The sequence below is a fragment of the Betta splendens genome, chromosome 15 (assembly GCF_900634795.4).
Source record: "Betta splendens chromosome 15, fBetSpl5.4, whole genome shotgun sequence".
Classification (NCBI taxonomy): domain Eukaryota; kingdom Metazoa; phylum Chordata; class Actinopteri; order Anabantiformes; family Osphronemidae; genus Betta; species Betta splendens.
In genome coordinates this window covers 10,102,572-10,124,962 of record NC_040895.2, presented here as the reverse complement: position 1 = coordinate 10,124,962, position 22,391 = coordinate 10,102,572, and the positions used below count along the sequence as shown (strand labels likewise).

Sequence of the window (22,391 nt, the reverse complement as noted above, 5' to 3'; positions counted from 1 at the left end):
TGGGGCCCCTCAGGTGTAAACCTAACGACATACCTGCCTTTTGTGCACTGTACATAGTCGTTTTATTTCACACCGCGGACGTCCTGCAGCCGTCGACCCGATCGGCTCATCGGGTGCGAAGGGACCTGTCAGCACGTCTGAGCATCAGTCTGAGCTGAAGGAGGCCTTCGCGGCATCTCTCTGCCTCGGCTCATCGGCAGAGGAGCGATTAGGCCGCTGTATTTGGACCATGCTGATTAGATGAACTCCCCCTCTGCCACGGCCGACGTCCAAACCTGAAAAGCATTAGTGGCTCCGGCCTCTCTGAGAGCTTGTAAAACACTGGATGGACTAAACGTTTGATATTTTATATTAAGACAAGGAAGAAAAAAACGGAGCTACCCCTTTAAAAATCAACCAATAAACCAGACCTGGAATTTGTCATATTTAACATCTGGACTCAAGCCTGTCTGGGCTCTAAGTGTACAGCTGTTTCATTCTGGGCAGAACAACAGTACATGTTGACACGTGACAGCGAGTCAAAGGTTCCACCGCTTCCATCGGCCCCGTTCGCGAGGCAGGTCATCGGCCAGGACGACCCCCCGAGACTCTGCCTTGTTGCGAATGTACGAACATCCCTCCACCACACACGCTCTCTCTCTGTTTATACAGTGCCACCACAGACTGCGGTCCATGAGACTCGGATTCCCTCCTCACGTCGACGTCTGACGGAGTCGCTTTCTTTCGTTTTGTTCTTTGGGACTACTTCTGTTTCAGGACGTTTCACGGCCCGTTTTTTGCATCTGGTGGCAGGACAAGCATGTTACAGCTGAGTCCACTTCACTGCCTTCTCTTTGGTTCGCAATGGACTACGTTAGCACTGTTTCCCATTGTCATTCTCTATGACAATAAATAATAATGATGTATTCCTCTGGAATTATTGCTAAACATACATGTAAACCTTTGTAAGGAATGACGATTTTTACACTGAGATGCAGCATAATCTGAGGAAGGAACATTCAGAAGGTGAATAAACGATGGGTTTATTAGACTGATGTTGTCTTCCAGTGTAATCACATGTATAAAAAAATTTCTTTTCAATATACTTTGCTGTCTGTTGGTTTCTTTCCACTAGTTTTGTACAGAATTACTAATTAGTAAAAGCAGAAAAAAAAGTTTTGAACTGTAGCAAACATTGAAATAATTGGGACCGGAAATTCTATTATTTATTTTTACTTTTTTGGTAATTTATGTTTATCTTAAAATGTTTGTAATTTACATCACTACTAAATTTCTAATTGAGGTTAATGCACAGTTGATCTAACAAATTTAGTCAGCAAGTATCAGACAACTATTTGACCAATTAATTATTGAAAAGTATCTTTCAATTATATTTTTTCCAATCAAAAATGCACAGATTATAGATTTTGTATTTTTTATTTTGAATTCAATCTGGAACAAGCCAGTGCTGATCTTGCAAAATACTCGTTTCCGGCGGGTTTTCTTAACATTCATGGACCAAAACCCAATATTTATTATGGAAGCAATTATTACATATACTTGAATGTAAGATTGTGATGACTATGCGCATTCAATGCTCATACAGTATGTGAAAACTTTGCAACATCTGTGGAAGTGAGACTTACAACATCTGTAACAACATCACGCTCTACCCTCACCGTTATCTGGCCGTAAAAGAAAGTGGCCTGAGAATCCTTGGCCAGAGCTGAGAAAGGAAGTCTGCTGCGCTCCTGTGGCTGAGGGGGAACCTGCAGGCAGTGCACCCTCGACTCACCACCCGAGGGTGAGGAGGGGGTTTCATGGTGGCATAGGTGCTCCTCGCAATGACGTCTGAAGGCAGCGCTAACGGTGAAAATGGAGGGGGAGTATTTGGGGTCATCACTGGTTGAACTCCCGGAGCTTGAGCGTGGGCCTGGACGGGTGCTGGCGAGCCGGCTGTCGCATCCCTCGACTCGGGCCTCCGCCGCCCGGCCCACCGCGCTCCCCAGGCGCTCGCTTATTTTTTGCCCGAGTCCCTGAAGAGCTCCCTGGAAGCGCTTGCTGAGCAGAGCGTACAGGAGAGGATTGATGTCAGAGTTCAGCAGCACCAGCCAGTAGGAAAAGGTAACGGCAGAGGGCGGGACCAGGCTCGACTGGCCTGAGACGGCCGCTTCTGTGGCCTGGATCAGGGCCACGCTGATGAAGGGCGTCCAGCAGAGGAAGAAGGCCGAGATGACCAGGAAGAGACGCACCAGCCCGTGGTGGCTGTGATGCTGCTGGGGGGCGCCCTGGGCCGGGAGCGAGAACAAACGCCTGGACGCGGAGCTGCTCTGCTCCGCAGCAGAATCAGGTAGAACAACACTGATATACCTTCCCTCATCTCCACTGACGTCGGACACAAACTGCCCACTTACGTGGTAAACCAGCCGCGAGGGGCAGTGGCCGTGGTGGGCTCTATTGCCGGGGGTGAAGCCGGAGTTCAGATTCCTGCTGCGCTGGACAGAGTCCTCCAGCGTGTGAATCCTCCTAGCGTGGCTGCGGGCCACCTTGACGATGTTAATGTAACAGAAGAGGATGACCACCGCGGGTATGAGGTAGGTGAGCGCAGCCATGAAGGCCGTGTAGCTGGGGCTGCCGGCCCAGTTGACCGAACAGCTGTACATGGGAACCACGTAGCTGATGGAGCTCCAGCCCAGCAGGGGGCCGCAGCTGGTGGCCAGAGCCTGCAGCCAGATCCACAGGACCACGGCGGACGTCCTCCACAGGGTGCAGCGGGAGCTGTAGCGCAGGCAGTCCACGATGGAGTAATAGCGGTCGAGGGCAATCGCGGCCAGCGACAGCACAGACGCCGTGCAGTACACGGAGGAGGTGTAGCCCACGTATAAGCAGAGGTCCTGCAGGCAGGGCAGAGGCAGAGAGGCTTCATCACACACACACACAAGCGTTCGCACGAGGCGGATCAGAGAGAGGCTTCTGGTTAAATGACTGGAATACTGGACAGACGTGACGTACTGTACAATTCACCCACTGCTGGTTCAGGACGGACAACGCGACGAAAGGCATGACCCCGACGCCCACCAGGAGGTCACTGACGGCCAGGTTCATGATCAGCACCGAGGTCACCGAGTGGAAGGTCTTGGTCGCAGCCACAATAATAATGACAAGAATATTACCTACACACAAATTCAACATCACACACACACACAAGGCTGATTAGTCACACTAAACTAAACACTAAACACTTTAGTGATTTTGTCAGTTAAGAAGACTCCGTTCTGTATAAAATGTAGACAAGGATAAAAAAAAATAAATCTTTTCATCCTGTAGTTCAATTACTTTGTCTTCAGCAAAGGGGGTAAAGGATCAGTTTGTCCGAGATAAATGAGGTGAACGGAACGTTGCAGTGTTAATAAATAATAATAATAAAAAAAGAAATCACATTTTGAAAACATCTAGAGACTCACACAAGCCCCCAGCCCTGCAGGTCAGGCCCAGTACACCCAGAAGGAGCTCTAAGCGGTCAAAATTCAAATAGGTAAATATATGAGTCGTACCGGTGACGGCGCCCAGACACATCAGCACCATGAGGATCTCCAGCAGCAGCTGGGTCTGTCCGGACGCCTCGAGCTGTCCTTCAACCAGGCTCACGTTGGCAGGTGCTGCGGACTGCGGCGCTAACCCCAGCGTCAACCAGGAGCCGCCTAGGTCAGACATGTCCCGCTCAGAGTCCCCGCATGATGCGCCGGGAGCAAGCCGAGTGAAATTCCCTGTAATCAAAAGGCACTACACCTGCTCCCCATCTGCTCCAGTCTCCAAGCGAACCAGCCCTTCTAATGGGAGGAGGGTGCACGGGCACCTACTGCACCTTATTTAACCCCTTCACTGCTCGCTTTGTTAAGGAACCTCCAACCACTGCAAATAAAAAGGATTTTATTAAAAAAGGTTTACAATTTAAAATCAGATTGTGATAAAAACATTGTGGACACAGATCTTTCAGCCTTTTATGCTGTATTTTCCGGGTGCGTCCACCCTGTTCAGTCTGAGGCAAAACTGATTGTTCACATAAACAAGACTCCTCCTCCACAAAGGAGACATTTCCATAAGCTGCTGCTGTCGTAACGAAGGCTCCTCCATTAATAAAACAAGCTGCCCGGTGGAACATTTAGATGTAATATCCTAAACTGGGTCCAGAGCAGCACTAATAACAGCTGAACACTTCACGTCCGTCTAAGCCAGCGTGTGAAAACGCTGACGGTCACACGAGCGCGAACAAAGGCTTCAGTTGACATTTCCGTTCAAAGTCCTCCGGGCCGTTTTCACAGGCGCGGCCGGAGCAGAGCCACCGCTGTCGCTGCCCGGGCCGCTTCCCTTCACGCGCGCTTTGAGGCGAGGCGTTGCCGCGTGTACTCCCAAATCAGCAGGGCGGCGCTCACGTGCACGTTGAGCGAGCGGATGACCCCCTGCTGAGGGATCTCCACACACACGTCCAGCGTCTGCAGCAGGTTGGCAGGAATGCCCTCCCGCTCGTTGCTGTGAGGATGGAGAGACACAGGGGATTCAGAGGCCTGTTTCATTGTGCTTCCAGTCATTGTGCTATGCCAAGCTCAGCCCAGCTGCCTTTTCCAGTTTGGTTTTGGTGTGGTGCCAATCCTGTATCTAAATGTTTTACCTTCTTTTCAGATAATGTATTTTTGGGTGTTGGAAAGGATTTCTTATTTATTGTCGGAGAAGAAATGTCTCTCAGACGAAAAGTAAACATCAAATGATCAAGTCAAATGTTTAACAGGTAAATGTTATTCCACTGCAGAATTTAAACCAAACACCTGCTGTATCAACCCAAACCTCATATGTAATATTTAGTGTTTAAGCAGCAATTTGTTACAAGATGCTTTTCATTTCAGGCTGAATTTGTCTCAAGTCGATTCCATTTAGGAGCACTTGACACGAGGGTCCAAGATAGGTGTTAAATCTAGACTTTACACCTACAGAGAAAGAAGCTGATTCATAAGAGTGCAGCATTTCATATTCTAAGCAACCGAGGATACACAATGTGGGCCATGCAGAGCAAACATAAGCGGTAATGAGTTTGGCATTCGATGAGTCTACAGAGGGTGCCACATGGTGAGGAAGATGATTTGATGAGCCGCATTTATCGTGAGTGCAACTGGGTGAAATAATAGCGACCTGATGAGAGATTACAGCCGGGCCACGCTGTGCTGGGGAGCGCGCAGCTGTGAAAGCACTCGGCGCTCAGATCACGCCTGGTGTGTTGAAGCTAACAGCGGAGCCCACGCCTTTGTTAGTGAACTGGGGAAAACAAAACGGGGCGCCCTCGCGGGCGGGATTAATGTCGCTATCTCCCTCTGCCAGAACAGCTGCACGCCTGCAACACATTTAGCGGAGGAGCGAATCATGCGTCTCCTCCCGGAACCTGCGCACGTTCATAATTAGACCTGTGTTGGTCATTATAAAAAGGGAGGGGGGAATTAAACAGTGTCCCTTTGACCGCTGATGGGCAGCATCGTCAACGGCGCGGCAGGAGGAGCTCTGCTGCTGTCGCACAGCCTCAGCGGGTGGGGGTAATTTCTCCCCTGCGCGCCCGTCTTCAGGGAGAGCCAATTAGCGCCCAGCGTGCCCCGACAGGTGCGCGGCGGAGACGAGAGCCACGGGTCTCGCGGGGACGATAACAGCGAGCGGCCGCGGGAGCTTCACGCCTTTATCTAATGCGAGAGCCCGGCTGGCGCCTGAGTAATCCTGAGACATGTGACGCCGCCTCACCCCAGAAGCAGCAGCGTCCTCTCTGGGAACTGGTAGTGCTCGAGGCTCTGGCTGTTCGCCGTCTGCTCCACTCCAACGATGCAGTAGCCCTCGGTCTTCTTAAGCTGCAGGAAGGCAGCGAGCTCCACCGGCTTCACCTGATGGAGGTTAGACAGGATGAAGACAAGCCCCGTAACGCACGACTTCATAACGTGAGCATCACTGATGCGTCATAAGCAGTTATCTATTCATCAGCCTCGTTTAGTGCGAGAGGATTGTGCCCTAGGAAATTGAACAGGATTGTGATTTTGTTTTAATCACGGATAATCAAGATTTAATCCAGATTATTTTATCTGTATCAATAAAATACAATTTGTTTCATGCAATGCACCTCTAGCAGAGGGAGCCACAGCTCAGATGAGACGCTCAGGGACTGGAAGTGCTTGTCCTCGACGTGGCGGAGGCTGTCCAGAACCAGAGCACTGGCCCCGAATATCTCACACGTCCTGCACAGACCTGAGACGAGAACAAACAAATCAAAGACTAAAAAGTCACATGGGGCTAAACGTCAGCTATGCTTTTTTCTTTCAATCAACAAATGCTTAATTTAAAGTTTTTTTTAAAAATAACATTGGCATCGACTCTAAATAAAACTGGATGACTTGAGGTAAAGCACTGACAGAGCAGCTACGTTAGTGTTCTTATGTCATTCAGTATCAATATTGGTTTTCCTCTATAAACACTCAGATTGAGCTGCTTATCAAATTGATAAAACAAGCACACATGCACCGAACATAAAATAGGAGTGTCTATAAAAACTGCTGCACGTTCTCTTCTAAAGGTCTGATAAGGACTGAGGGCTCAGGTGATTGGTTTTATTGGCAGCTGCATCGTAGCTCATCCGCTGCTCATCATTGTAAAACCACACAAAAGCCAGTAATGTTAGTTTTTCCACATCAGAATTAAAGTCACTGATGTTTATTTCCCTGAATTGGGAATTATGAATTGGATTTAAACGTGCTCCTGACCTCCTAAGTTGGTGGGTTTGTCAATGAGCGAGGCTACCACCAGCAGGGCGCCCTGCAGTTTGCCCAGGCGAGCGGCCCTCTGCGGCGGAACCAGCTGGAGCTCCGGCTCCTGCTCCTGGATGCCCAGCCTCCAGGGAGTGATCTTCTTCTGCACCTCAGCCCAGCGCTCCTCCTTGTCCTGATCCGCTGCAGAGACGGAGAGCAACGACGTCTCAGTACAAGGTCGGCTCTAATGAAGCGATGCTGTTACGCCGGTTCCTGTTGTACTTTTGTCTTGTTGGATCCAGTCCCCAGGCTGAAGCCGGCTCAGGTCAGGACAAGGGTTCCTTAAAGGGACACATGGGCTTACGGAGAAAGAACTCAACTTCTCAAACTTCCAGGGTGGAATCCACTCGTCATCAGTCAACTCTGACAGACTGGGGAATGTGTAGAAAATGGTCTACGACACAAAGCAAAGAGAGACGGAAGGCGGCTCCTGTGTTATCAACCAGAAAATCACACGTGCACGTGTCATACTTTTTCTCAACGCGCACCTCGACGCTGTAATCCCTGACAGGATGAAAGTCACCGAAGAAGAAGTGCTCCTGAATCCTTATCCAGTTTTTGTTGGCATTTCTAGAGAACGGCACAGAAAAAGAACACGTGAGCATGCGACTATAAGCTTTTGGAACCGTTGGTGTGTGGTGGCGTGTGCTCACCCGCTGCTTTGCATGGCTTCGGCCTGGTTCAGACAGGCCTTGACCACAGAGGACATCCCTTTCAAATCTACAGCCTCCTCCTCGGCCTGAGCTTCTGCCAGGCTCCACACTTTCTTCAGGGCCAGTAAAGCATACAGGCGCACGCTGAAGTTATGATTGAAGCACCACTGCAGGGTGATGTCCAGCGCTTTGTGCAGCTGTGCTGCCTTAAACACAGGAAGAAAAACTCTGTAGATGCTGGGAGGTGACGCAAGAAGAGCCGCGAGTGCTGAAATAAGATCAAAGGCTTTACCTTATCTTTAAGATTAGGCATGATGACACTGAAATGCACGAGGACTGACAAGAAGGTGCAGATGCTTGTCTTGGTCTTTTCCTGATCCTGGGCACACAGTCAGTCAGATAGGTCAGATTTACCTGCTTTAGTTTTTGGAGGATGGCTGTGCAGAGTGGACGCTCACCGTGTTGAAGCAGGACCAGAAGCTGTCCATGTGTTGTGGGTAGTAAACAAGAGCCAGGATCATCATCCACTCGATCAGGTACTTGACCGATGCCTGGTTACTGCAGAAGCCAGCTTCAAACACACGGTTCAGCACAGTGGCGACAAAATCCTGATCACACACACAAACACACACATTAACTTGTTTGATTATTTCCCATTATTTTAGGTGCAGGTGTAACGGCCTTACCTCTCTAAGTTTGGGCAGCAATAGCAGCAGTGTTTGCCACACTCTGTTTTTGACACGATGTTGCAGGGAGTTGCTATAGTAACGCACTTTTGACTTTGATATATCATTATCCTGGAGAGATGGGGAGTAGTAGAGAGTAGTGTTACGTAGTGCTAGATTAGCTGGCACAGGAAATAAATGCACCAGTCAATGATGATTTGTCTTTTTGTATTAAATTGAGATTAACAGTGAGCATATGAATGTAATCAGTAGGATTTCTGCACTCAACTGCATTTAACTCCAGCACCCATGTCCCAATATTCCAAAGCCTACCTTCTTCAACAAAGCCAAAACTAGTTCTTCCATCAGTTGCTGATGCTGCGGATTAGAAGAATCCAGACGACTGAGGAAACCCAGGACACAAGTACGGGGCAACTGGTCGTCCCTGCTGTTGCTGGAAAATTTAAGCAGTAGTTCAGCTGTAAGAACATCCACATAACAAGAGAGACATCTAGTGGCAGAGAATTTTATCACAGCCACACAAATGACAGAGATGCTGTTCACCTTGCAAATCCAACGTTATCAGCAGACTGTTCCCCAAGTTGTTCCACATGCGCTTGGACATCCAGTATGAGTCTATGAAGGACAGGAGCAGTTCAAACAAACCAGAGAAACAAGTGAAGTGACCTGAGAGCTGCTGGGAGCTACCGTTGATCTCTTCTCAAAACCGGCCCGTAGACACAAGCTTCGGTGACGACGCTGACGTAGCTGAAAACACTGAGAAACACAGCGTCCGGATCCGGCGGTGGATCTGTGGGCAGCCACGTGTGACAGCAGTGCTGGACCAGAACACCGAACACGCCGCTCTTCGACTGAGACAGCTCCATCAGCTCTAGGGCAATCTAAAAAACGCAGACACAATAGAGGATGAAATATGCAAGTACTTTGTTGTGTACTTCTACTTTTTTTCTGATCCACCAGCATGAATTTCATTCACCTGTTTTAAGGTGGCCTTAAGCTTCACAGCTTCCGTGTGCGTCATCTCCAGCAGTTTATGATGGAAGGCCATGGAGACGAAGCCTTTCAGTGCCGGCCAGAAGTCACGAGCGTTGGTGCTCAGTCCCTGCACCAACTCCCAGCTCCGCGTCACGGCCTCCACGCAGAGTTCTTCCTCATCCAGTGGTAGCTGGTGTCAAATCATCAACACACAGACACTCGATCAGACATGTTTGATGATAACGACTTGACCTGCAAGGAAATCAGCTGTACATCTTAAAACCTCATAGCAACTGCTTCAGAGTTTCACCTGTGGTAACGCTGTCTCCATGAAGGTGAACACAGGCAGCACCAGGTCACTGGGGAGCAGCGCCAGTGCCTCCACGCTGCAGCTCAGAGCGGCTCTGGGCGTCTCGGGAGCCTCGGGAACGCCAACTGCCCTGAGCAGGAAGCTGAGACAAACCCACTGGTCCCGCATGAAGCTGGCAGCGATGCGTCCCCAGTCCTGCAGCAGAGCATTCTGCACTTCTACATCGCTGAGGGAGAAGGAGACACACATCTCTAATTAAATCAGGCTTCGAATATTTTCTTTCTGAATGTGATTTTTCAGGAAAGACCTCCCCTGAATTTATCGGGACAACTGTTGGAGGAGATGCTGAGAGACGCAGCTCGCACTAACCCACAGCAGCCGACTGTCTGCGGTTTCATCAGGCGCTCATTAAAGTTCCCCGCAAACGACTGAGTTTGGGAGGAAGAGGGCAGCGAGCTGTAAAAATACGCGTTCAGCGCTTTGAGAAGCGAAAAGGTCCCCGACGGCACGTCAGTCACGTCATGCTCCATGAGTCCACAGACTGTGGCCAGAGACGCCATGGCGACAGCTCTCACCACCTGGTTCGCTACAGGAGGATCCTGGAAATAACAAAAAGCCATAAATAATTAGGCGACCATGAAAACCTGTCTAATTACCACTTAAAAATATGACTTTATACCTGTGGGCCTGGTTCCTGAAGGACTTTGAGGCTGTACTTGACAAGTTTAGGAATATCGCTGTGTTGAAGTTCATGTCTGTGCTGTGGTGCAGAGTGGTATAGGACAACCAGCCGCCTCACAACGCTCAAATACATCTCTGCCCGCTCCACATCGAACAGCTGTGGAAACAGCACCCTGTCAGCACACATTACAGCTAACCAGGCGGGGCGCACATGCTAGCCGGACGCTCCTCTTCATTCACCTCCCGCAGCTCCCCGCAGAGCTGCCTGAAGATGAACTCCTGCACAGAATCAGCTACACCGAGGACGACCTTCTCCACGGCGGCCGTCAGGTCATCTGCAGAGAAAGGTTGAAGCATAAGGGGCAATAATAAAATGATGAAGCTCATGTCGCTACCCTGTGCCACGTGATGAAAGGAGCAGAGTCTACATGCACAGGATACTAAATCAACATTCAGGCTTTATGTTACAAACCTCTCTCCTCCCCGATACACTGCAACAGCCGGAGCACGAGCTGCAGGCTCTTGTCGCTCTTACGCAGAGGTAGGTAGACGTTGGTGCTGACTCTGCGCAGGGTGTCCAGCAGCGGGGACAGTAATGACTCCACAGTGTTACCGATTTCTGAGCCAACTCGGCTACTCTCCATGTGCACACACAGCAGAATGGCCCTGGCCAACTTATCAGCCTCCCTGCTGTCAGGCAACCGCTCAGCCTGACCTGAGGTGAAGAAGCAAACAGACTCAGAATGGACCACGTCCTTAAGCATCATCACAAATTAAAAGCATACATTGCGAATGTTGGTTAATTAAATTTAGCCTGTGTTTACCTTTGCTGGCTGGAACTTGCAAATAGGTGCATATCTCATGTTGAACATAAGCTCGTACAGTTTCCGTCTTTGCAGCAGCATCAGTGGAAACGCCACCAACAACCCTGTGCTTGAACCTGCCCTCATTGTCTGATAACCAGGCACACAACTGAAATGAGGTCACAAACATGCACGAGTCAGTCATACATGTCTTGTGTAGTTGTCTCAACTTGTCGAATGTGCTACTTTACTACTGCCGTTGCATCACTCGACAGGTATCTGAGACACTGTACCTGATCCCAAAGCCGCGACCTTCTACAGAGGGACTCATCTGCATTGAAATGCATTAGGAAACCAAACACATCCTCCAAGGTCACCGCACTCTGCAAAGCAGAATTCAGTATTAGAGCTCACAAATATTATTAGTATTAGGAACCACATTAGGAACCAGTATTTGGAACCACAATAAAATTGATCATTCTACATTGTTTACAATGTCAGAACTAAACAGTGCAGCTAAATGTTATTACCACATCTGTAAGACAGAGGGCGCTGTTCAGCAGGAAGCGCTGAGCAGCTCCCCTCAGCAGGATTTGATGAGTGATCATGGTGCAGCGCAGCACCTCCCTGTAAAATACCAAATACATAACAATCTTATATATCAAGCGTGATCAGCTCCACAAAAGTCTGTTCAACTGTAAATATAAGAAGTTACCGCAGGGCTGCGAGGCCCTCAGTTCCCAGCAGCGGCGCTGGAGGAAGTTTGGACAGAGCCTGGGCGATGAAGAGGAGAGGAACCGCGCACCAGTGCTTCGAGCCCAGCTGCTGAATCAGCTGCAGCAACACGCAACCTACAGGACATTCAGACAAGTCAGAGAGAGACGGACCTTTAAGCCACGAGGGGCGAGTCGCAGCTTCGTCCTGTACCTCTCTGCTCTGATGGCAGACTACTGAAGAAGACCCCCATGAAGACCTGCAGCTTAGCTGCCAGCTCGGGACAATCGGCCACACTCTGGCCAACAGATCTACATGTTTGGAGAAAGAGAGTTCACTAGGACAGATCGACGTTAAACATGAAACAAATGAGTTTAACTCTTACCTGTGGAAGAGAGACGTTTCAGACAACACATCCATGAAGGGGCCGACGATAAACTGAGGAGCACCAGATGAAAAATCAGCACGAGTCAGCACTAAACGACTGCAGTGAAGTCAGATGAATAACGGAGCGGGGGGGTTTATACCTGTGAAAAAGCCAACGCGAAGGCCGGCTGGTGGAGGACCCGCAGCTCGAGCAGGTGACACACACCCTCTCTCATCAGGGATTTGTTTTCGCTGTGGAACATGCGCTGGTAGACACACAGCAGCCACGAGGGATGGAGCAGGCCTTGACCTGCAGCTGCAGCATGGAGAGAGCTGAGACGCGGATCCGCAACAGACTGAAGCTGCATTTCACCCACTCACTTTGACGGTCTTCCACCGCTGTTTGAATCAATGTGTCTATCCTGTTTAGGACGGGTCGAACAACATGGACCTGCAGACAGGGAAAAAACAGAGGCGCTGTTACAACGGCGCCATGACCTCTGCTGCACTGGTTGTGACCCAAACGTTTTATACCTGGTTTTCTTCCAGGGTTTCCATCACCAGTGCGTAATCTTCCCAGAACTCTCTGAGCAACCTGCTCTTACTGGGGGACCACGTGAACAGGGCTTCATCTGCAACAAACCCATAAGGATAAGCCAACAAACAAGGCAGCTGCTGGCGGCCTGCTGGTGAAACGTCACCCAGTGTTTACCTTCCCCTGATGGAGGGGGAGGAGGGGAGTCCAGTCCCTCCTCCTCTGACAGGGCCACGCAGCGTTTGAGGAGGTACAGCGCTCGCTTCCGCGACACGTTGTCTCTGTGCATCAGTCCGTCCTGAACGATCCTCCAGAACCGGGGCGACAGGCGAGGGTCGCGCTCCGCACGCGCGTCGGGCCCCAGCAGGTGGTCCGACAGGGCGGTGAGACACAGCAGCGCGCGCTCCGTCGCCACGGGGCTCCTGTCGGCGCAGTGCCAGGCGCACAGGTCACCCACGACCGACGCGGCGACGCCGGACACGCGCGCGGCGTCGCTGGCGTTCAGGAGAGGCAGGAGGAGCCGCACTGTGACTTTGGAGACCAGGGCGTCGGGGAGCGTTTTGACGCACGACAGGGCAGACGCCAGGAGCGTGCGCGTGAGCTGCGCGTCCGCTGAGAGCGAGGGCACGAGCGCCGCCACGACCTCGCTCGCCACCTCCGCACCGAGTCGTCCGGGACTTGGCGATTCGTCCTCCGGCGGCTGCAGCGACGGCAGGACGGAGCGGGCCACGCGTCCGGCCACTGCCGCGTCGCACAGCGGGACGCAGGCGCCCACGAGCCTGCAGACGGCGGCGGAGCTCTCCCTGCACCGCGCCTCGCCGCCGGACTCTGCGGACATTCGGTGTAAGAGTGGCAGGCAGCGGGTCAACAAAATAGACTCGATTCTATCTTGAATGTGACGTCTCTTCGACGCTGGAAATGAAGGCGCATCGCCCCAAACTGCTCCGAGTCCTTCAATGAAAGCAGCGAGCGCCTCGAGCCGCTCCGTTTCGGGCCACGACTCGCTCGGCCACGACAGAGCCTCGAACAAACGGTCATAGTCAGGAGAGCTGGACACAAGTGCCTTAATTAAAACAGAGTGCATCGTCGAAACATGCGCCGACACGGAGACGCTACAGACCGCCTTCGCTCAGGACTGACATGAGCGACACGTTTTTTAAAACAAGATGTAAACTTCCGCAAACGTGACTTTCAAACTCTCGCGAGACGTGCAGGGTTTGGCTGGAACAAGCATTCTGTTCGCATAGTCAAACTATTCCCCAATAAAAGATATTTAACAAAATGCCTGGTGCAAAAATGGCCCGACATCAAATTTAGTATAGGAAAAGTATTTTTTTTAATCAAAAGCAAGTTTACATAAAAAATATTCAGTATTTGTCAGTAATTCAGAAGAAATGTTTTGCATAACCAACATTGAAAAAGTAGACAACAGATGGGTTTGTTTGAGCTTTATATATTACAAAAAACAAAAAAAAAAACATTCATTATACAGACTGGTTACACAAATGGTGCTTTACAAATAATACTTTTCTGTTGTATTTACAAAAGCAGGAGAGCATAACTTTGGATGAATACATGAAGAGCTGAAATATTGGCAGCTACACTGCTGTAACAAAGTACAGTATGACAGAACACACTTTACAAAAACAGCTCCTTTTAAAATATAATAAAAAAAAATAGGACAACAAAACACAGGAGCTCAGCCCTCTGGAGTTATTACCCTATTCAAACATTTAAGAAATATGTTTAAAAGATCAATTGATGAGACGTTTCGTCTGAGAAGCTGAAGTACAAGGTACACATTCTACAACTACATGCAGTTTATCAATTTAAATGTTGAATGACAACATCCTTATTTGGATGAATGGGGGCTTCCATCATGTTAGAATGTCTCTCAGATGTTTAAAAAAAATACATCATTGCCATCATTAGCAGACGAAGAACATTAAAACATTCATGTGCTGACAACCTGTGACTTAGATTGCAGTGAACACAAAGAGCTTAAGCGTATTCGTACACATCAGCACTTGGTATATACAATATACATATTTAAAGCACAAATTCTACCAACTGTTCATCACCCAACATGTCCAGGGAGAGGCAGTTTGTCGACCTACGGCCATAGAAGGTAGGTTTGGCCTGATAGTGTACAACTGGGCAAAAGGTGTGATCAATAGGGGTCTTTGATAGTGTTGAAGCATGCGGTAGCCCAAAGGTGTAGCTGTGAGAGGAATCGGACGGCAGTGTGCTCCCCAGAGGCACTGCTGGTGGGAACAGACGAACGTCATCTAGACTGTGGCTGTGCCGATCGACACAAACATGTGTCCTAGAGTTCAGCAACTTTAGTGATACAGAAAAGACAGAGAAAGGTAAGAAACTATAGCAAAATCCAAGATGAGGTAATGAAAATAAAAGCGTCTATAAACAGAAATGACAAACCTCACTAAACGTATCCTCGTTTCTCGGTTTTCCAAGATCTTCATCACTGTCTGGGCAATGCAGCCCATCTGTCATTAAGTTTGACAGAAAGAAGGGAAAAAAAGAGCTCAAGTGTGGCAAGAACAAATAAACATGTCGCTCATCATTATATCATTTGGCACATCATACCTGGTGCGCAAATATTTGAGGAGATTTCTGCACAATCCACAGATACTCCTTCAAGAAGATCAGCCAGCTGGAACATTTCATCAGGATCATCCACAAGAAACTCTTTTGGACTTTCAGGCTTGATTTCTTGAAGAAGAGAGTTTAGAAATGCCATTATGCACAAAGTAAGGACAGATAATCTTCTGGAGTCAGAAAGCACAGACCAAACCGATAACAACTCACCTTCTTGCCACCCTTCATCTTCTATTTGAGCTTTACAGCTTGAGTCAAGTCCAGAATTGCAGGAGCTTCCATCCGAGCTGAAACACTTCTGTATCTGGTGCTGACCCTCCTCCTCCATGGAGGCCATCTCTGTGGAGATGCTGTGTTGGCGAGCATCTGCTTCGATTCCAGAGCTGCTAGTAGAGTGTCGGGACAGACCAGGGCTGCTTTCACTGCCAGGGGGGTCCAAGTCCAGATCATCACTAATGTAGGACTCTCTGTAACGCTTTTTTTCTGAAAGAAATCAGTGACTTGTAATCAGTATGGTCATTTAAAAAAAAAAAAAATAAATAATAGTATAAAAAAATAAATTAATTAAAAAAAAAAAATCACAAACATTTTGTGATTCTTGTCAAATTAGTGCATCTCCTCAAGTAAGCTGCATAGTAATGTCCAGCAGGCAAACCAAGTATTACAGATATATCATATTGTGCTAACTTCTCCCCTTCCCACCTTCACTCTCCTCTAGGTGGCGTAGGTGTTTGAGGGCAGGCTGGAGGTTGAGGTAGAGGCGATGGCTACTGCTGAGGTGCAGAAGGAGGTGGCGGGAGCGGAATGAAGACCCAGTGTAGTAAACCAGCTTTCTGGCTGATGGCAAACCATCTGGCTGGATCTCAAATTTCTTACCCTGAATGGGAGACCAATCTGTTTTATACACTCACTGCAAGTAGACAATCTCCATTAAACATTTATTCTCCTTAATAGTAACAGAGCTGCATACCAAGAAGGTGAGACGTCCCACATTCGACCAGGGGAAATCGTACAGCAGCTCTCTTATATTGTTCACCTCCTATGAATACAAAAACATGCAGAAGCAAGAACATGTGAGCCTTTATTTGAAAATCAGACATTTCTAGAAGTCCACTTAAAATACAGATTTTTAAATTTGTGATCAATAATCAATTGTCTTCTTTTTCATGTGAGCCATCTGGATTTGGCACAGAAGCCTGGGGAATCTCAATGCCTCTCACGATCTGCTGGCTCCTTAATCAGCCAGGCCTAGAGCACTAATCCCCCCAGATGGCCCATGATGGACAGATCAAACAACTGACAGGCATGGCACGCGGCTCCTATCTCCTCTTGCACTGCTGCTAGTGTCAATCCCACACATTCCTCACATCTAGTCAGAGGCTTCATAGGGTTACAGAGGCTGAATCATTGAGCAAACCCAGATTCACAAGTGTGTACATATGTGCTGACATGCATATTATGATTTAATAAAACACTCACATGCACGCACCTGATAAACCTGCATTCCACGTAGGGTTAGACCAAGCAATGCTGTTCCTTTCTCCTCCCTTTTGTCCTGGACACATAAACGATGACATGTCAGAGAGGCATCTGAGAAGCTCAGATAACACTGTTATTTTGCAGTGAGGACTGCCCCCCCATTCATTGGGGAACACGGAGCTGCTGCTAACAAACTTAAAATGATACCACATTACGTAATAGGATGGGCAAGCCTTCAAAATATCATTCAGTGGATGAGTGATTTTGAAAAGGGGAGGACAATGAACTGGAACAGATGAAGCTTATATAACTGCCTCATACTATTTGACCAGCAATGCTCAAATTAGGACAGAATTTTTTTTTTGTGTGTGAAAAGGCAAAGTTAGAGGGAAGAAATATGCCCGAAGCCCCAAAACAAATATTACCCTGTGTTAAAAGTCAATTAACCAAACAAGCACTGCAGTATTGCTTGAGCTGCAAAAATAAATTGACAACTCTAAAACTTTAAATAGGCTCACGACCTTTTGCAGCCTGTAGAACGTCACAGGCACATCCTCCAGTCGACAGGACTCCCTGATGAAGAGCAGGGTAGCATCACGACTGGACATGCCCCATAGCTCCTGATGCACCTTGGGCCCGTGGCAGAGGAGATAGTTTACACCGCGCTTAGCTATAATCTGCAGAGCAACAACAGGACAAACATGTATTCAGCAGTGATCACAGCATGATAGAAATTAACCTAAAAAAACAAAACATGTTTTTAAAGTATGCTGCAACACCCACCCAAGGGGGGAAATAGTCCTTGGATTCAAAATAAGGAGTGATCTCCATATCCTCCCTGGGCAGCGGCTGGTCACCGAGGTCAGCCTGCAAGGCATAACCTGCCAGCTGGAAGTACACCTCCTCCTGCTGACGGCATTCAGAGCGAAGAACGCGCTCACGCAGGTCAGAGTAGTAAAGCTGCCGTGCCTTTCGTTCACTGGTACAATACAAGCATTTAGAAAAACGGTGGGAGGGAGGAGAAAGACAAAAATGTCAGATAGGAGGACACAGATGAATGAAGGAGACAGACGTTTGCAACGCAACACAAACAACCGCGTTTAGAAGATGTATTTCGAATATGAATGGCAATACATACCCAATGAGTCTACCATTCTCTATGTAGAACTGCACTTTGAGGAAGAGAATACATGGCAACGGCCTCTTCTGCAATCCCTGTACGAAGAGAGATGTGTCACAGCAGGCAGATAAGTGCAATGGCTGAACAGTGCTCTGCAAATGCTCAGTAGGTCATAAACGTTAAGAACTGGCCACAGGAAAGTGCTTCATTACTTTACCAACAGGCCAACTTACCTTGACTGAATCTTGTTTCCATTCCTTAGGGAAGTACTTTGTCAGTTTTTCCTCCATGTCTAAATATATGTGCTCATTGTCTGGGATGGGGAGAGAGACAATCAGGAGATAAGCAGACGGCGAGCAAACAAAACAGTGATGTAACCAAGCGTAAAATCTGCCCAACAATGGGATTCACTGCCATAAAAGAAAAGCCCTTGTTCTTCTGTTTGTAAATGAGGCTACCAGGAAGCTAATGCCAAACACGCTGAGGTCAAGGCAGCATGCACTGCTTTAACCAACATCATTACTGCATGGATCCCACCAATATACTGTATGTGGCTAAGGGTTTAAAAAATGCAGTATCACTCAGTTCAGCCCTGTGAGTCACACCATGGGCATTTCTCCTCCATCCACCTTATCTCTTTTGTTAGTCAAATCGTGTTGGCCGAGCGGTTTCAAAACTTGCTCCTTCAACCATCAATCTCTCCTTTCAGCCTGTCTTGTTCCCACTCTGACTCATTACTGCTCCTTCACCTCTCCTCTCCTGATGCCTATGAGTAAGAGTTAAGTAAGGCAGTTGGTGCCATTATCAGCCTCCCCACCTCTTCTCCCTTAACTCCCACCCTCCTCTTCCCATCATCCATCCATCCCTCCCTCAGTGAAGAGGAGGAATGCTAGGGTGCATTCCAGGCTTAATGAAGTTAATATTGCAGGAATCTAGGCCCAAGTGATCGGTGAACCAACACCCCCAAAAACAAAAGGCTGCCTGTTCAAGTGCTGAGCCGCACAAGATTATCAAGACATTCTGACGTCTTATACAAAGGCATAAGAAACTGAAGAACTATGCTCAGTGGCTAAACAGGATTACCCATTAAATTATGCAGACTTTGAGAAGAGAAGGAATGTTTTTGTTTTTTGAGACAGCCTTTTGGCAGGAAACACTTTCTACCATATTATGTAAACAAGTGCCTCTCGTACAGTGGCACGAGAAAATCCCTTTAGTAAAATCACTAGATTTATCCTAATCAAAACATGATGTTTACAGACTGGCTCAGTGAGGAGATGGGTTTGTTTTGAGACCCCATTGCTGTGGCCTGTTCTGTGAATAAGGAGTGAACTTACCCTTTACCACTGTAAGGCCAAAAAAGTGCATCTCTTTGATTCCAAGTTGCTCAGCCACACGATTGAAAACATCCTGACCTGTAGACTTTGGCTGAAACAAGAAAGAAAAACGAAACAAGAAAAAGTTGTGTTAATCCAAAATGAATTTACAATATGCAAAATCCATGAGGTGAAGTCAAAGCACTACCGTGCCACACTGAACTTTAACCACCCGTTACCACAGTTGATGCTAGCCAAGCGAGCACCTAGGGACTTTTAAACCAACCTACCCCCACAGTGATGTCCAGCTGGTCTTTGTTGGGCAGAAGAACACAAATGGTTCTCTCCTGCTTTATCGAGGAGGACATGATGCCTTGTGCGTCGCTGATTATTGCTCTCGCTATTGAACGGCTGCAGTTTTCTCGTGCTCCCTCTATCCTTCCCTCTTTAGCTCTTCCAGGGCAGTTTGTTCATACTGCATCTACAAACACATACAAATTCAGTGACACAAGTCAATACATTTGAAAATGCTATGAAAAAAAAGTATTAACTAAAAAACAGAATGGAAATGTAGACTAGATTATCAACTCTTCTCTGTTTAGGTTTATAAAAAAAAAAAAAAAAAAAGAGACAACCTTAAACTCAGACATAAGATGGACGTGCTCTATTATTTAACATGTCATGGCTCAGCCATTCCGTGCCCAAATGTTTTACAAACAAAACTAAACAAACATTAAATTGTAAATCAAAACACAGAAACGGAAATAATTGAACAACATGTTAGAGTAGACATTAATAGCACCGTTGACTACATAATAAACACTGGAAGCATGTGCAATAGGTAAATAGATAAATAGATGGGCAAAATCAATGAGCTTATCGCACTAATCCTAGAGACGGTCATTAAATAGAAACACATAATCCTTGTGTAACTTTGTTTTACTACTACTACTACTACTACAACACATGAACAGCAGCATAATAATATTTACAGTATATACAAAAACATCAGAATTGTTTTAATACAATGGATTCTACTTAAAAAAATAAAAAACAAATGTTGGGATATTCTACTCGTAAATAGGCAGCCTTCGCATGTTGACCCTAAGTCCCAAATGGTACGAGACTTATCTGATTAACTTCTCAGATACAATTAATCAGGTTAATTACAGCCGCACGCCGACTCTAAAACCCTAAATCCCACTATGGCAAAAACACAATGAAAAAAAAAAACAGATTGACAAGACACGAGGCACAAGACAATAATTATCCTTGACTGAAGCTGGCTGCTCTTGTAATTAGAAAAAACAGACCTTGCACAAAACTAGTCTTTCATTGAGATGTAGTTTTGTCTTTCTACATGTTAGTTTCACATTCTCACTGGGGAAAAAGATGTTTACATAGTTATTAAAGCACCAGGTGCAACAGGGTTAAGGCAGATCATAAGGAAATTATACGGTTCTGCCAGCACTCACGAGTTATTGGAACTGCTACATGATTATGGACAAGTTCAAACACGGCCTCACTCGAATCAGGTTGTCAGTGCAAACAGACAGGAAAAAACCCGAAATTCCAGTCACTTAAACATCCGACATGTTTGTGAACGAGAAGCGTTACACAGAACAGAACATGTGGCAGACAGAACGCAAACGGAACCTGAGTGTATTTCAAAAAACAAATTTCAAAATGGTGCTTAATCCTTTACAATTAAAGGATACAGTTTAAAAGTTATAATATTCAGGACTGTAGATTGTAATTGTAATGTGAGTAGTACAACACGTTGTATATTTGACTGTATAATCATTTATAGCGCTCATGATACTGAAGAAAAAAAAACATTAAACACTAAGGTAAATAAAAAAGTAAAAGCAGAGAATTTTCACATTGTGCATCCTGTTGTTACGGTGTGAAACCATAGCAGCCCGACTCCTAACATAGAGTACTATACTACTGTATCACCTTTCCTGTTGCTGACCACGATGAAACCTGGCATCACATGAGAGTAGCCATCTGCATCCTTAATTCCCCTCCAAGACTGTTATAATCCCTGCCCGTCAGCACAATGCTGCTGTTGGACAAACAAGCGGCCCTGTGCGTGTCATCTGAAGTGTCAGGGGTTCCCACTGCCCGCTAACACCAGCAGTGACCGTGAAGCTCCCGACAAAAAAAAAAAAAAAACACGAGCCAAGGGGCTTTGCTTTAGCTCGTGTTTGAAAACAACACGCTGAACCAGCTCTAAGGGAAAACGCGCGTCTTAAACGCCGATTCAAGGACCAGACACGTGAACTCGTGTGAAGGCTCGAGGATTTAAATAATAAAAACACAAAAACACAAATTAGTCTTTAACTTCTTGTTTCCGTAGAGCGGAACCACAGCCAAAGAGAACTCGTAGGTACATTTAACTACTATTTAAAATAATATTATTATTATTGTTATAACTGCTCCTACTGTATAGCGTTGACTACGTTAGTGTAGCTATTCTTCAAATTACACCGCTGCTTACAACATCTCGTTTACATATTATCTAAGTCTGTGTAGCCTAACATTAACTTCTCACACAAAGCAGATATATTGTTGAAATGAAAAAGCCTTTCATAGCGCTTTAAATATGATTTAAAACTATATTGCCAAAGAATGTGTGCGTCTGTTTGCTGGTAACACACTAATGTAACGCTAACGCAACAAGTGCATCACTAACTAGCTAACTCCGGCTAACTCCTGGCTTCGAGGCAGTAAAGTTACTCACCGTCACATAAAACAAGCCGAAGAACTCTTAATAGCGTGTTTTCTTGGAGTATTTAAAAAGCACAACTTTGTTTCGTCATCCGAATAAAACCACCACTGAAGCGGTGCGGCAGCAGCTTCTCCCCCTCCCCATCGCGTGTTGTGGCAAACTTCTATATCCAACTTGAAGCGCAAATGACCGGGCCGTACCACTGTGGGTACCACTGGGGGAGACCCGCCTTGACGTATTTGCTTATGGAAATATACTGGCCTTACTATTTCAAATGGCAGTTAGCAGTCATTATAGCTTTTACTAAATCAACATTAGATGAAAAACACTTGCTGAAAGACACTGGCACATCAACGTACTACTTCTAGAATGACGCCAGCCCCCCCTCAAGCGTTGCATTGGTGGAACTTTCGCTTGTTAATTAGAGGTTCGACACAACAGCGGTTTGGAGTCTTGTTAGGGATGTGGTGGCAAAACACGGAGGACTTTAAAGACTCGTACTGTAGATTCTGTTCAATCTAATTTTGTTTCAGAGTAAATGAAGTGCACTAATTTGAAAATTACCTACCATCAATGCGCAGTGTGAGTAAA

The 22,391-nt window shown here is 47.1% G+C and overlaps 4 protein-coding genes across 8 annotated transcripts in view; 1 reads left to right on the top strand and 3 right to left on the bottom strand.

The window, feature by feature from the left end:
• slc35f3b (solute carrier family 35 member F3b) overlaps window positions 1-1,084 on the top strand; it is a 33,592-nt gene extending 32,508 nt beyond the window's left edge. For both annotated transcript variants that reach the window (XM_055502336.1, XM_029175160.3), the window contains one exon: window positions 1-1,084. This exon is cut by the window's left edge and continues 598 nt beyond it. The gene's annotated coding sequence lies outside the window, so the exon portion shown is untranslated.
• An 83-nt stretch (window positions 1,085-1,167) lies between these two features.
• LOC114870493 (5-hydroxytryptamine receptor 1D) lies at window positions 1,168-3,752 on the bottom strand. Of its 2 annotated transcripts, none has more exons than XM_029175157.3 (3): window positions 3,534-3,752; window positions 2,992-3,152; window positions 1,168-2,873 (listed from the first exon to the last, which is right to left on the bottom strand). In XM_029175157.3, the coding sequence occupies exons 1-3, from the start codon at window positions 3,691-3,693 to the stop codon at window positions 1,578-1,580; spliced, it is 1,617 nt and encodes a 538-aa protein (XP_029030990.1). In that variant the 5' UTR covers window positions 3,694-3,752; the 3' UTR covers window positions 1,168-1,577. The 2 variants fall into 2 exon arrangements, with proteins under 2 accessions (XP_029030990.1, XP_055358308.1); XM_055502333.1 differs by having other exon boundaries at window positions 2,992-3,114; window positions 3,534-3,652.
• Window positions 3,753-3,892: 140 nt separating this feature from the next.
• tarbp1 (TAR (HIV-1) RNA binding protein 1) lies at window positions 3,893-13,804 on the bottom strand. Of its 3 annotated transcripts, none has more exons than XM_029175152.3 (29): window positions 12,710-13,804; window positions 12,532-12,629; window positions 12,379-12,448; window positions 12,159-12,313; window positions 12,017-12,069; window positions 11,845-11,942; window positions 11,633-11,768; window positions 11,448-11,544; window positions 11,211-11,300; window positions 10,939-11,086; window positions 10,587-10,829; window positions 10,355-10,449; window positions 10,113-10,271; window positions 9,803-10,032; window positions 9,434-9,659; window positions 9,125-9,313; window positions 8,836-9,029; window positions 8,692-8,763; window positions 8,461-8,581; window positions 8,149-8,259; window positions 7,921-8,070; window positions 7,755-7,841; window positions 7,463-7,668; window positions 7,298-7,379; window positions 7,032-7,203; window positions 6,765-6,950; window positions 6,128-6,252; window positions 5,758-5,894; window positions 3,893-4,509 (listed from the first exon to the last, which is right to left on the bottom strand). In XM_029175152.3, the coding sequence occupies exons 1-29, from the start codon at window positions 13,614-13,616 to the stop codon at window positions 4,350-4,352; spliced, it is 4,797 nt and encodes a 1,598-aa protein (XP_029030985.1). In that variant the 5' UTR covers window positions 13,617-13,804; the 3' UTR covers window positions 3,893-4,349. The 3 variants fall into 3 exon arrangements, with proteins under 3 accessions (XP_029030985.1, XP_029030987.1, XP_029030988.1); XM_029175154.2 differs by having other exon boundaries at window positions 9,803-10,035; window positions 10,122-10,271; XM_029175155.2 differs by having other exon boundaries at window positions 12,159-12,307.
• A 161-nt stretch (window positions 13,805-13,965) lies between these two features.
• zgc:172136 (uncharacterized protein LOC566376 homolog) lies at window positions 13,966-21,972 on the bottom strand. Its single transcript, XM_029175156.3, has 14 exons — window positions 21,813-21,972; window positions 19,357-19,547; window positions 19,088-19,178; window positions 17,984-18,063; window positions 17,769-17,845; window positions 17,414-17,609; window positions 17,152-17,307; window positions 16,641-16,706; window positions 16,122-16,190; window positions 15,854-16,028; window positions 15,362-15,634; window positions 15,140-15,265; window positions 14,972-15,039; window positions 13,966-14,872 (listed from the first exon to the last, which is right to left on the bottom strand). The coding sequence occupies exons 2-14, from the start codon at window positions 19,432-19,434 to the stop codon at window positions 14,582-14,584; spliced, it is 1,746 nt and encodes a 581-aa protein (XP_029030989.1). The 5' UTR covers window positions 19,435-19,547; window positions 21,813-21,972; the 3' UTR covers window positions 13,966-14,581.
• Window positions 21,973-22,391: the final 419 nt, after the last annotated feature.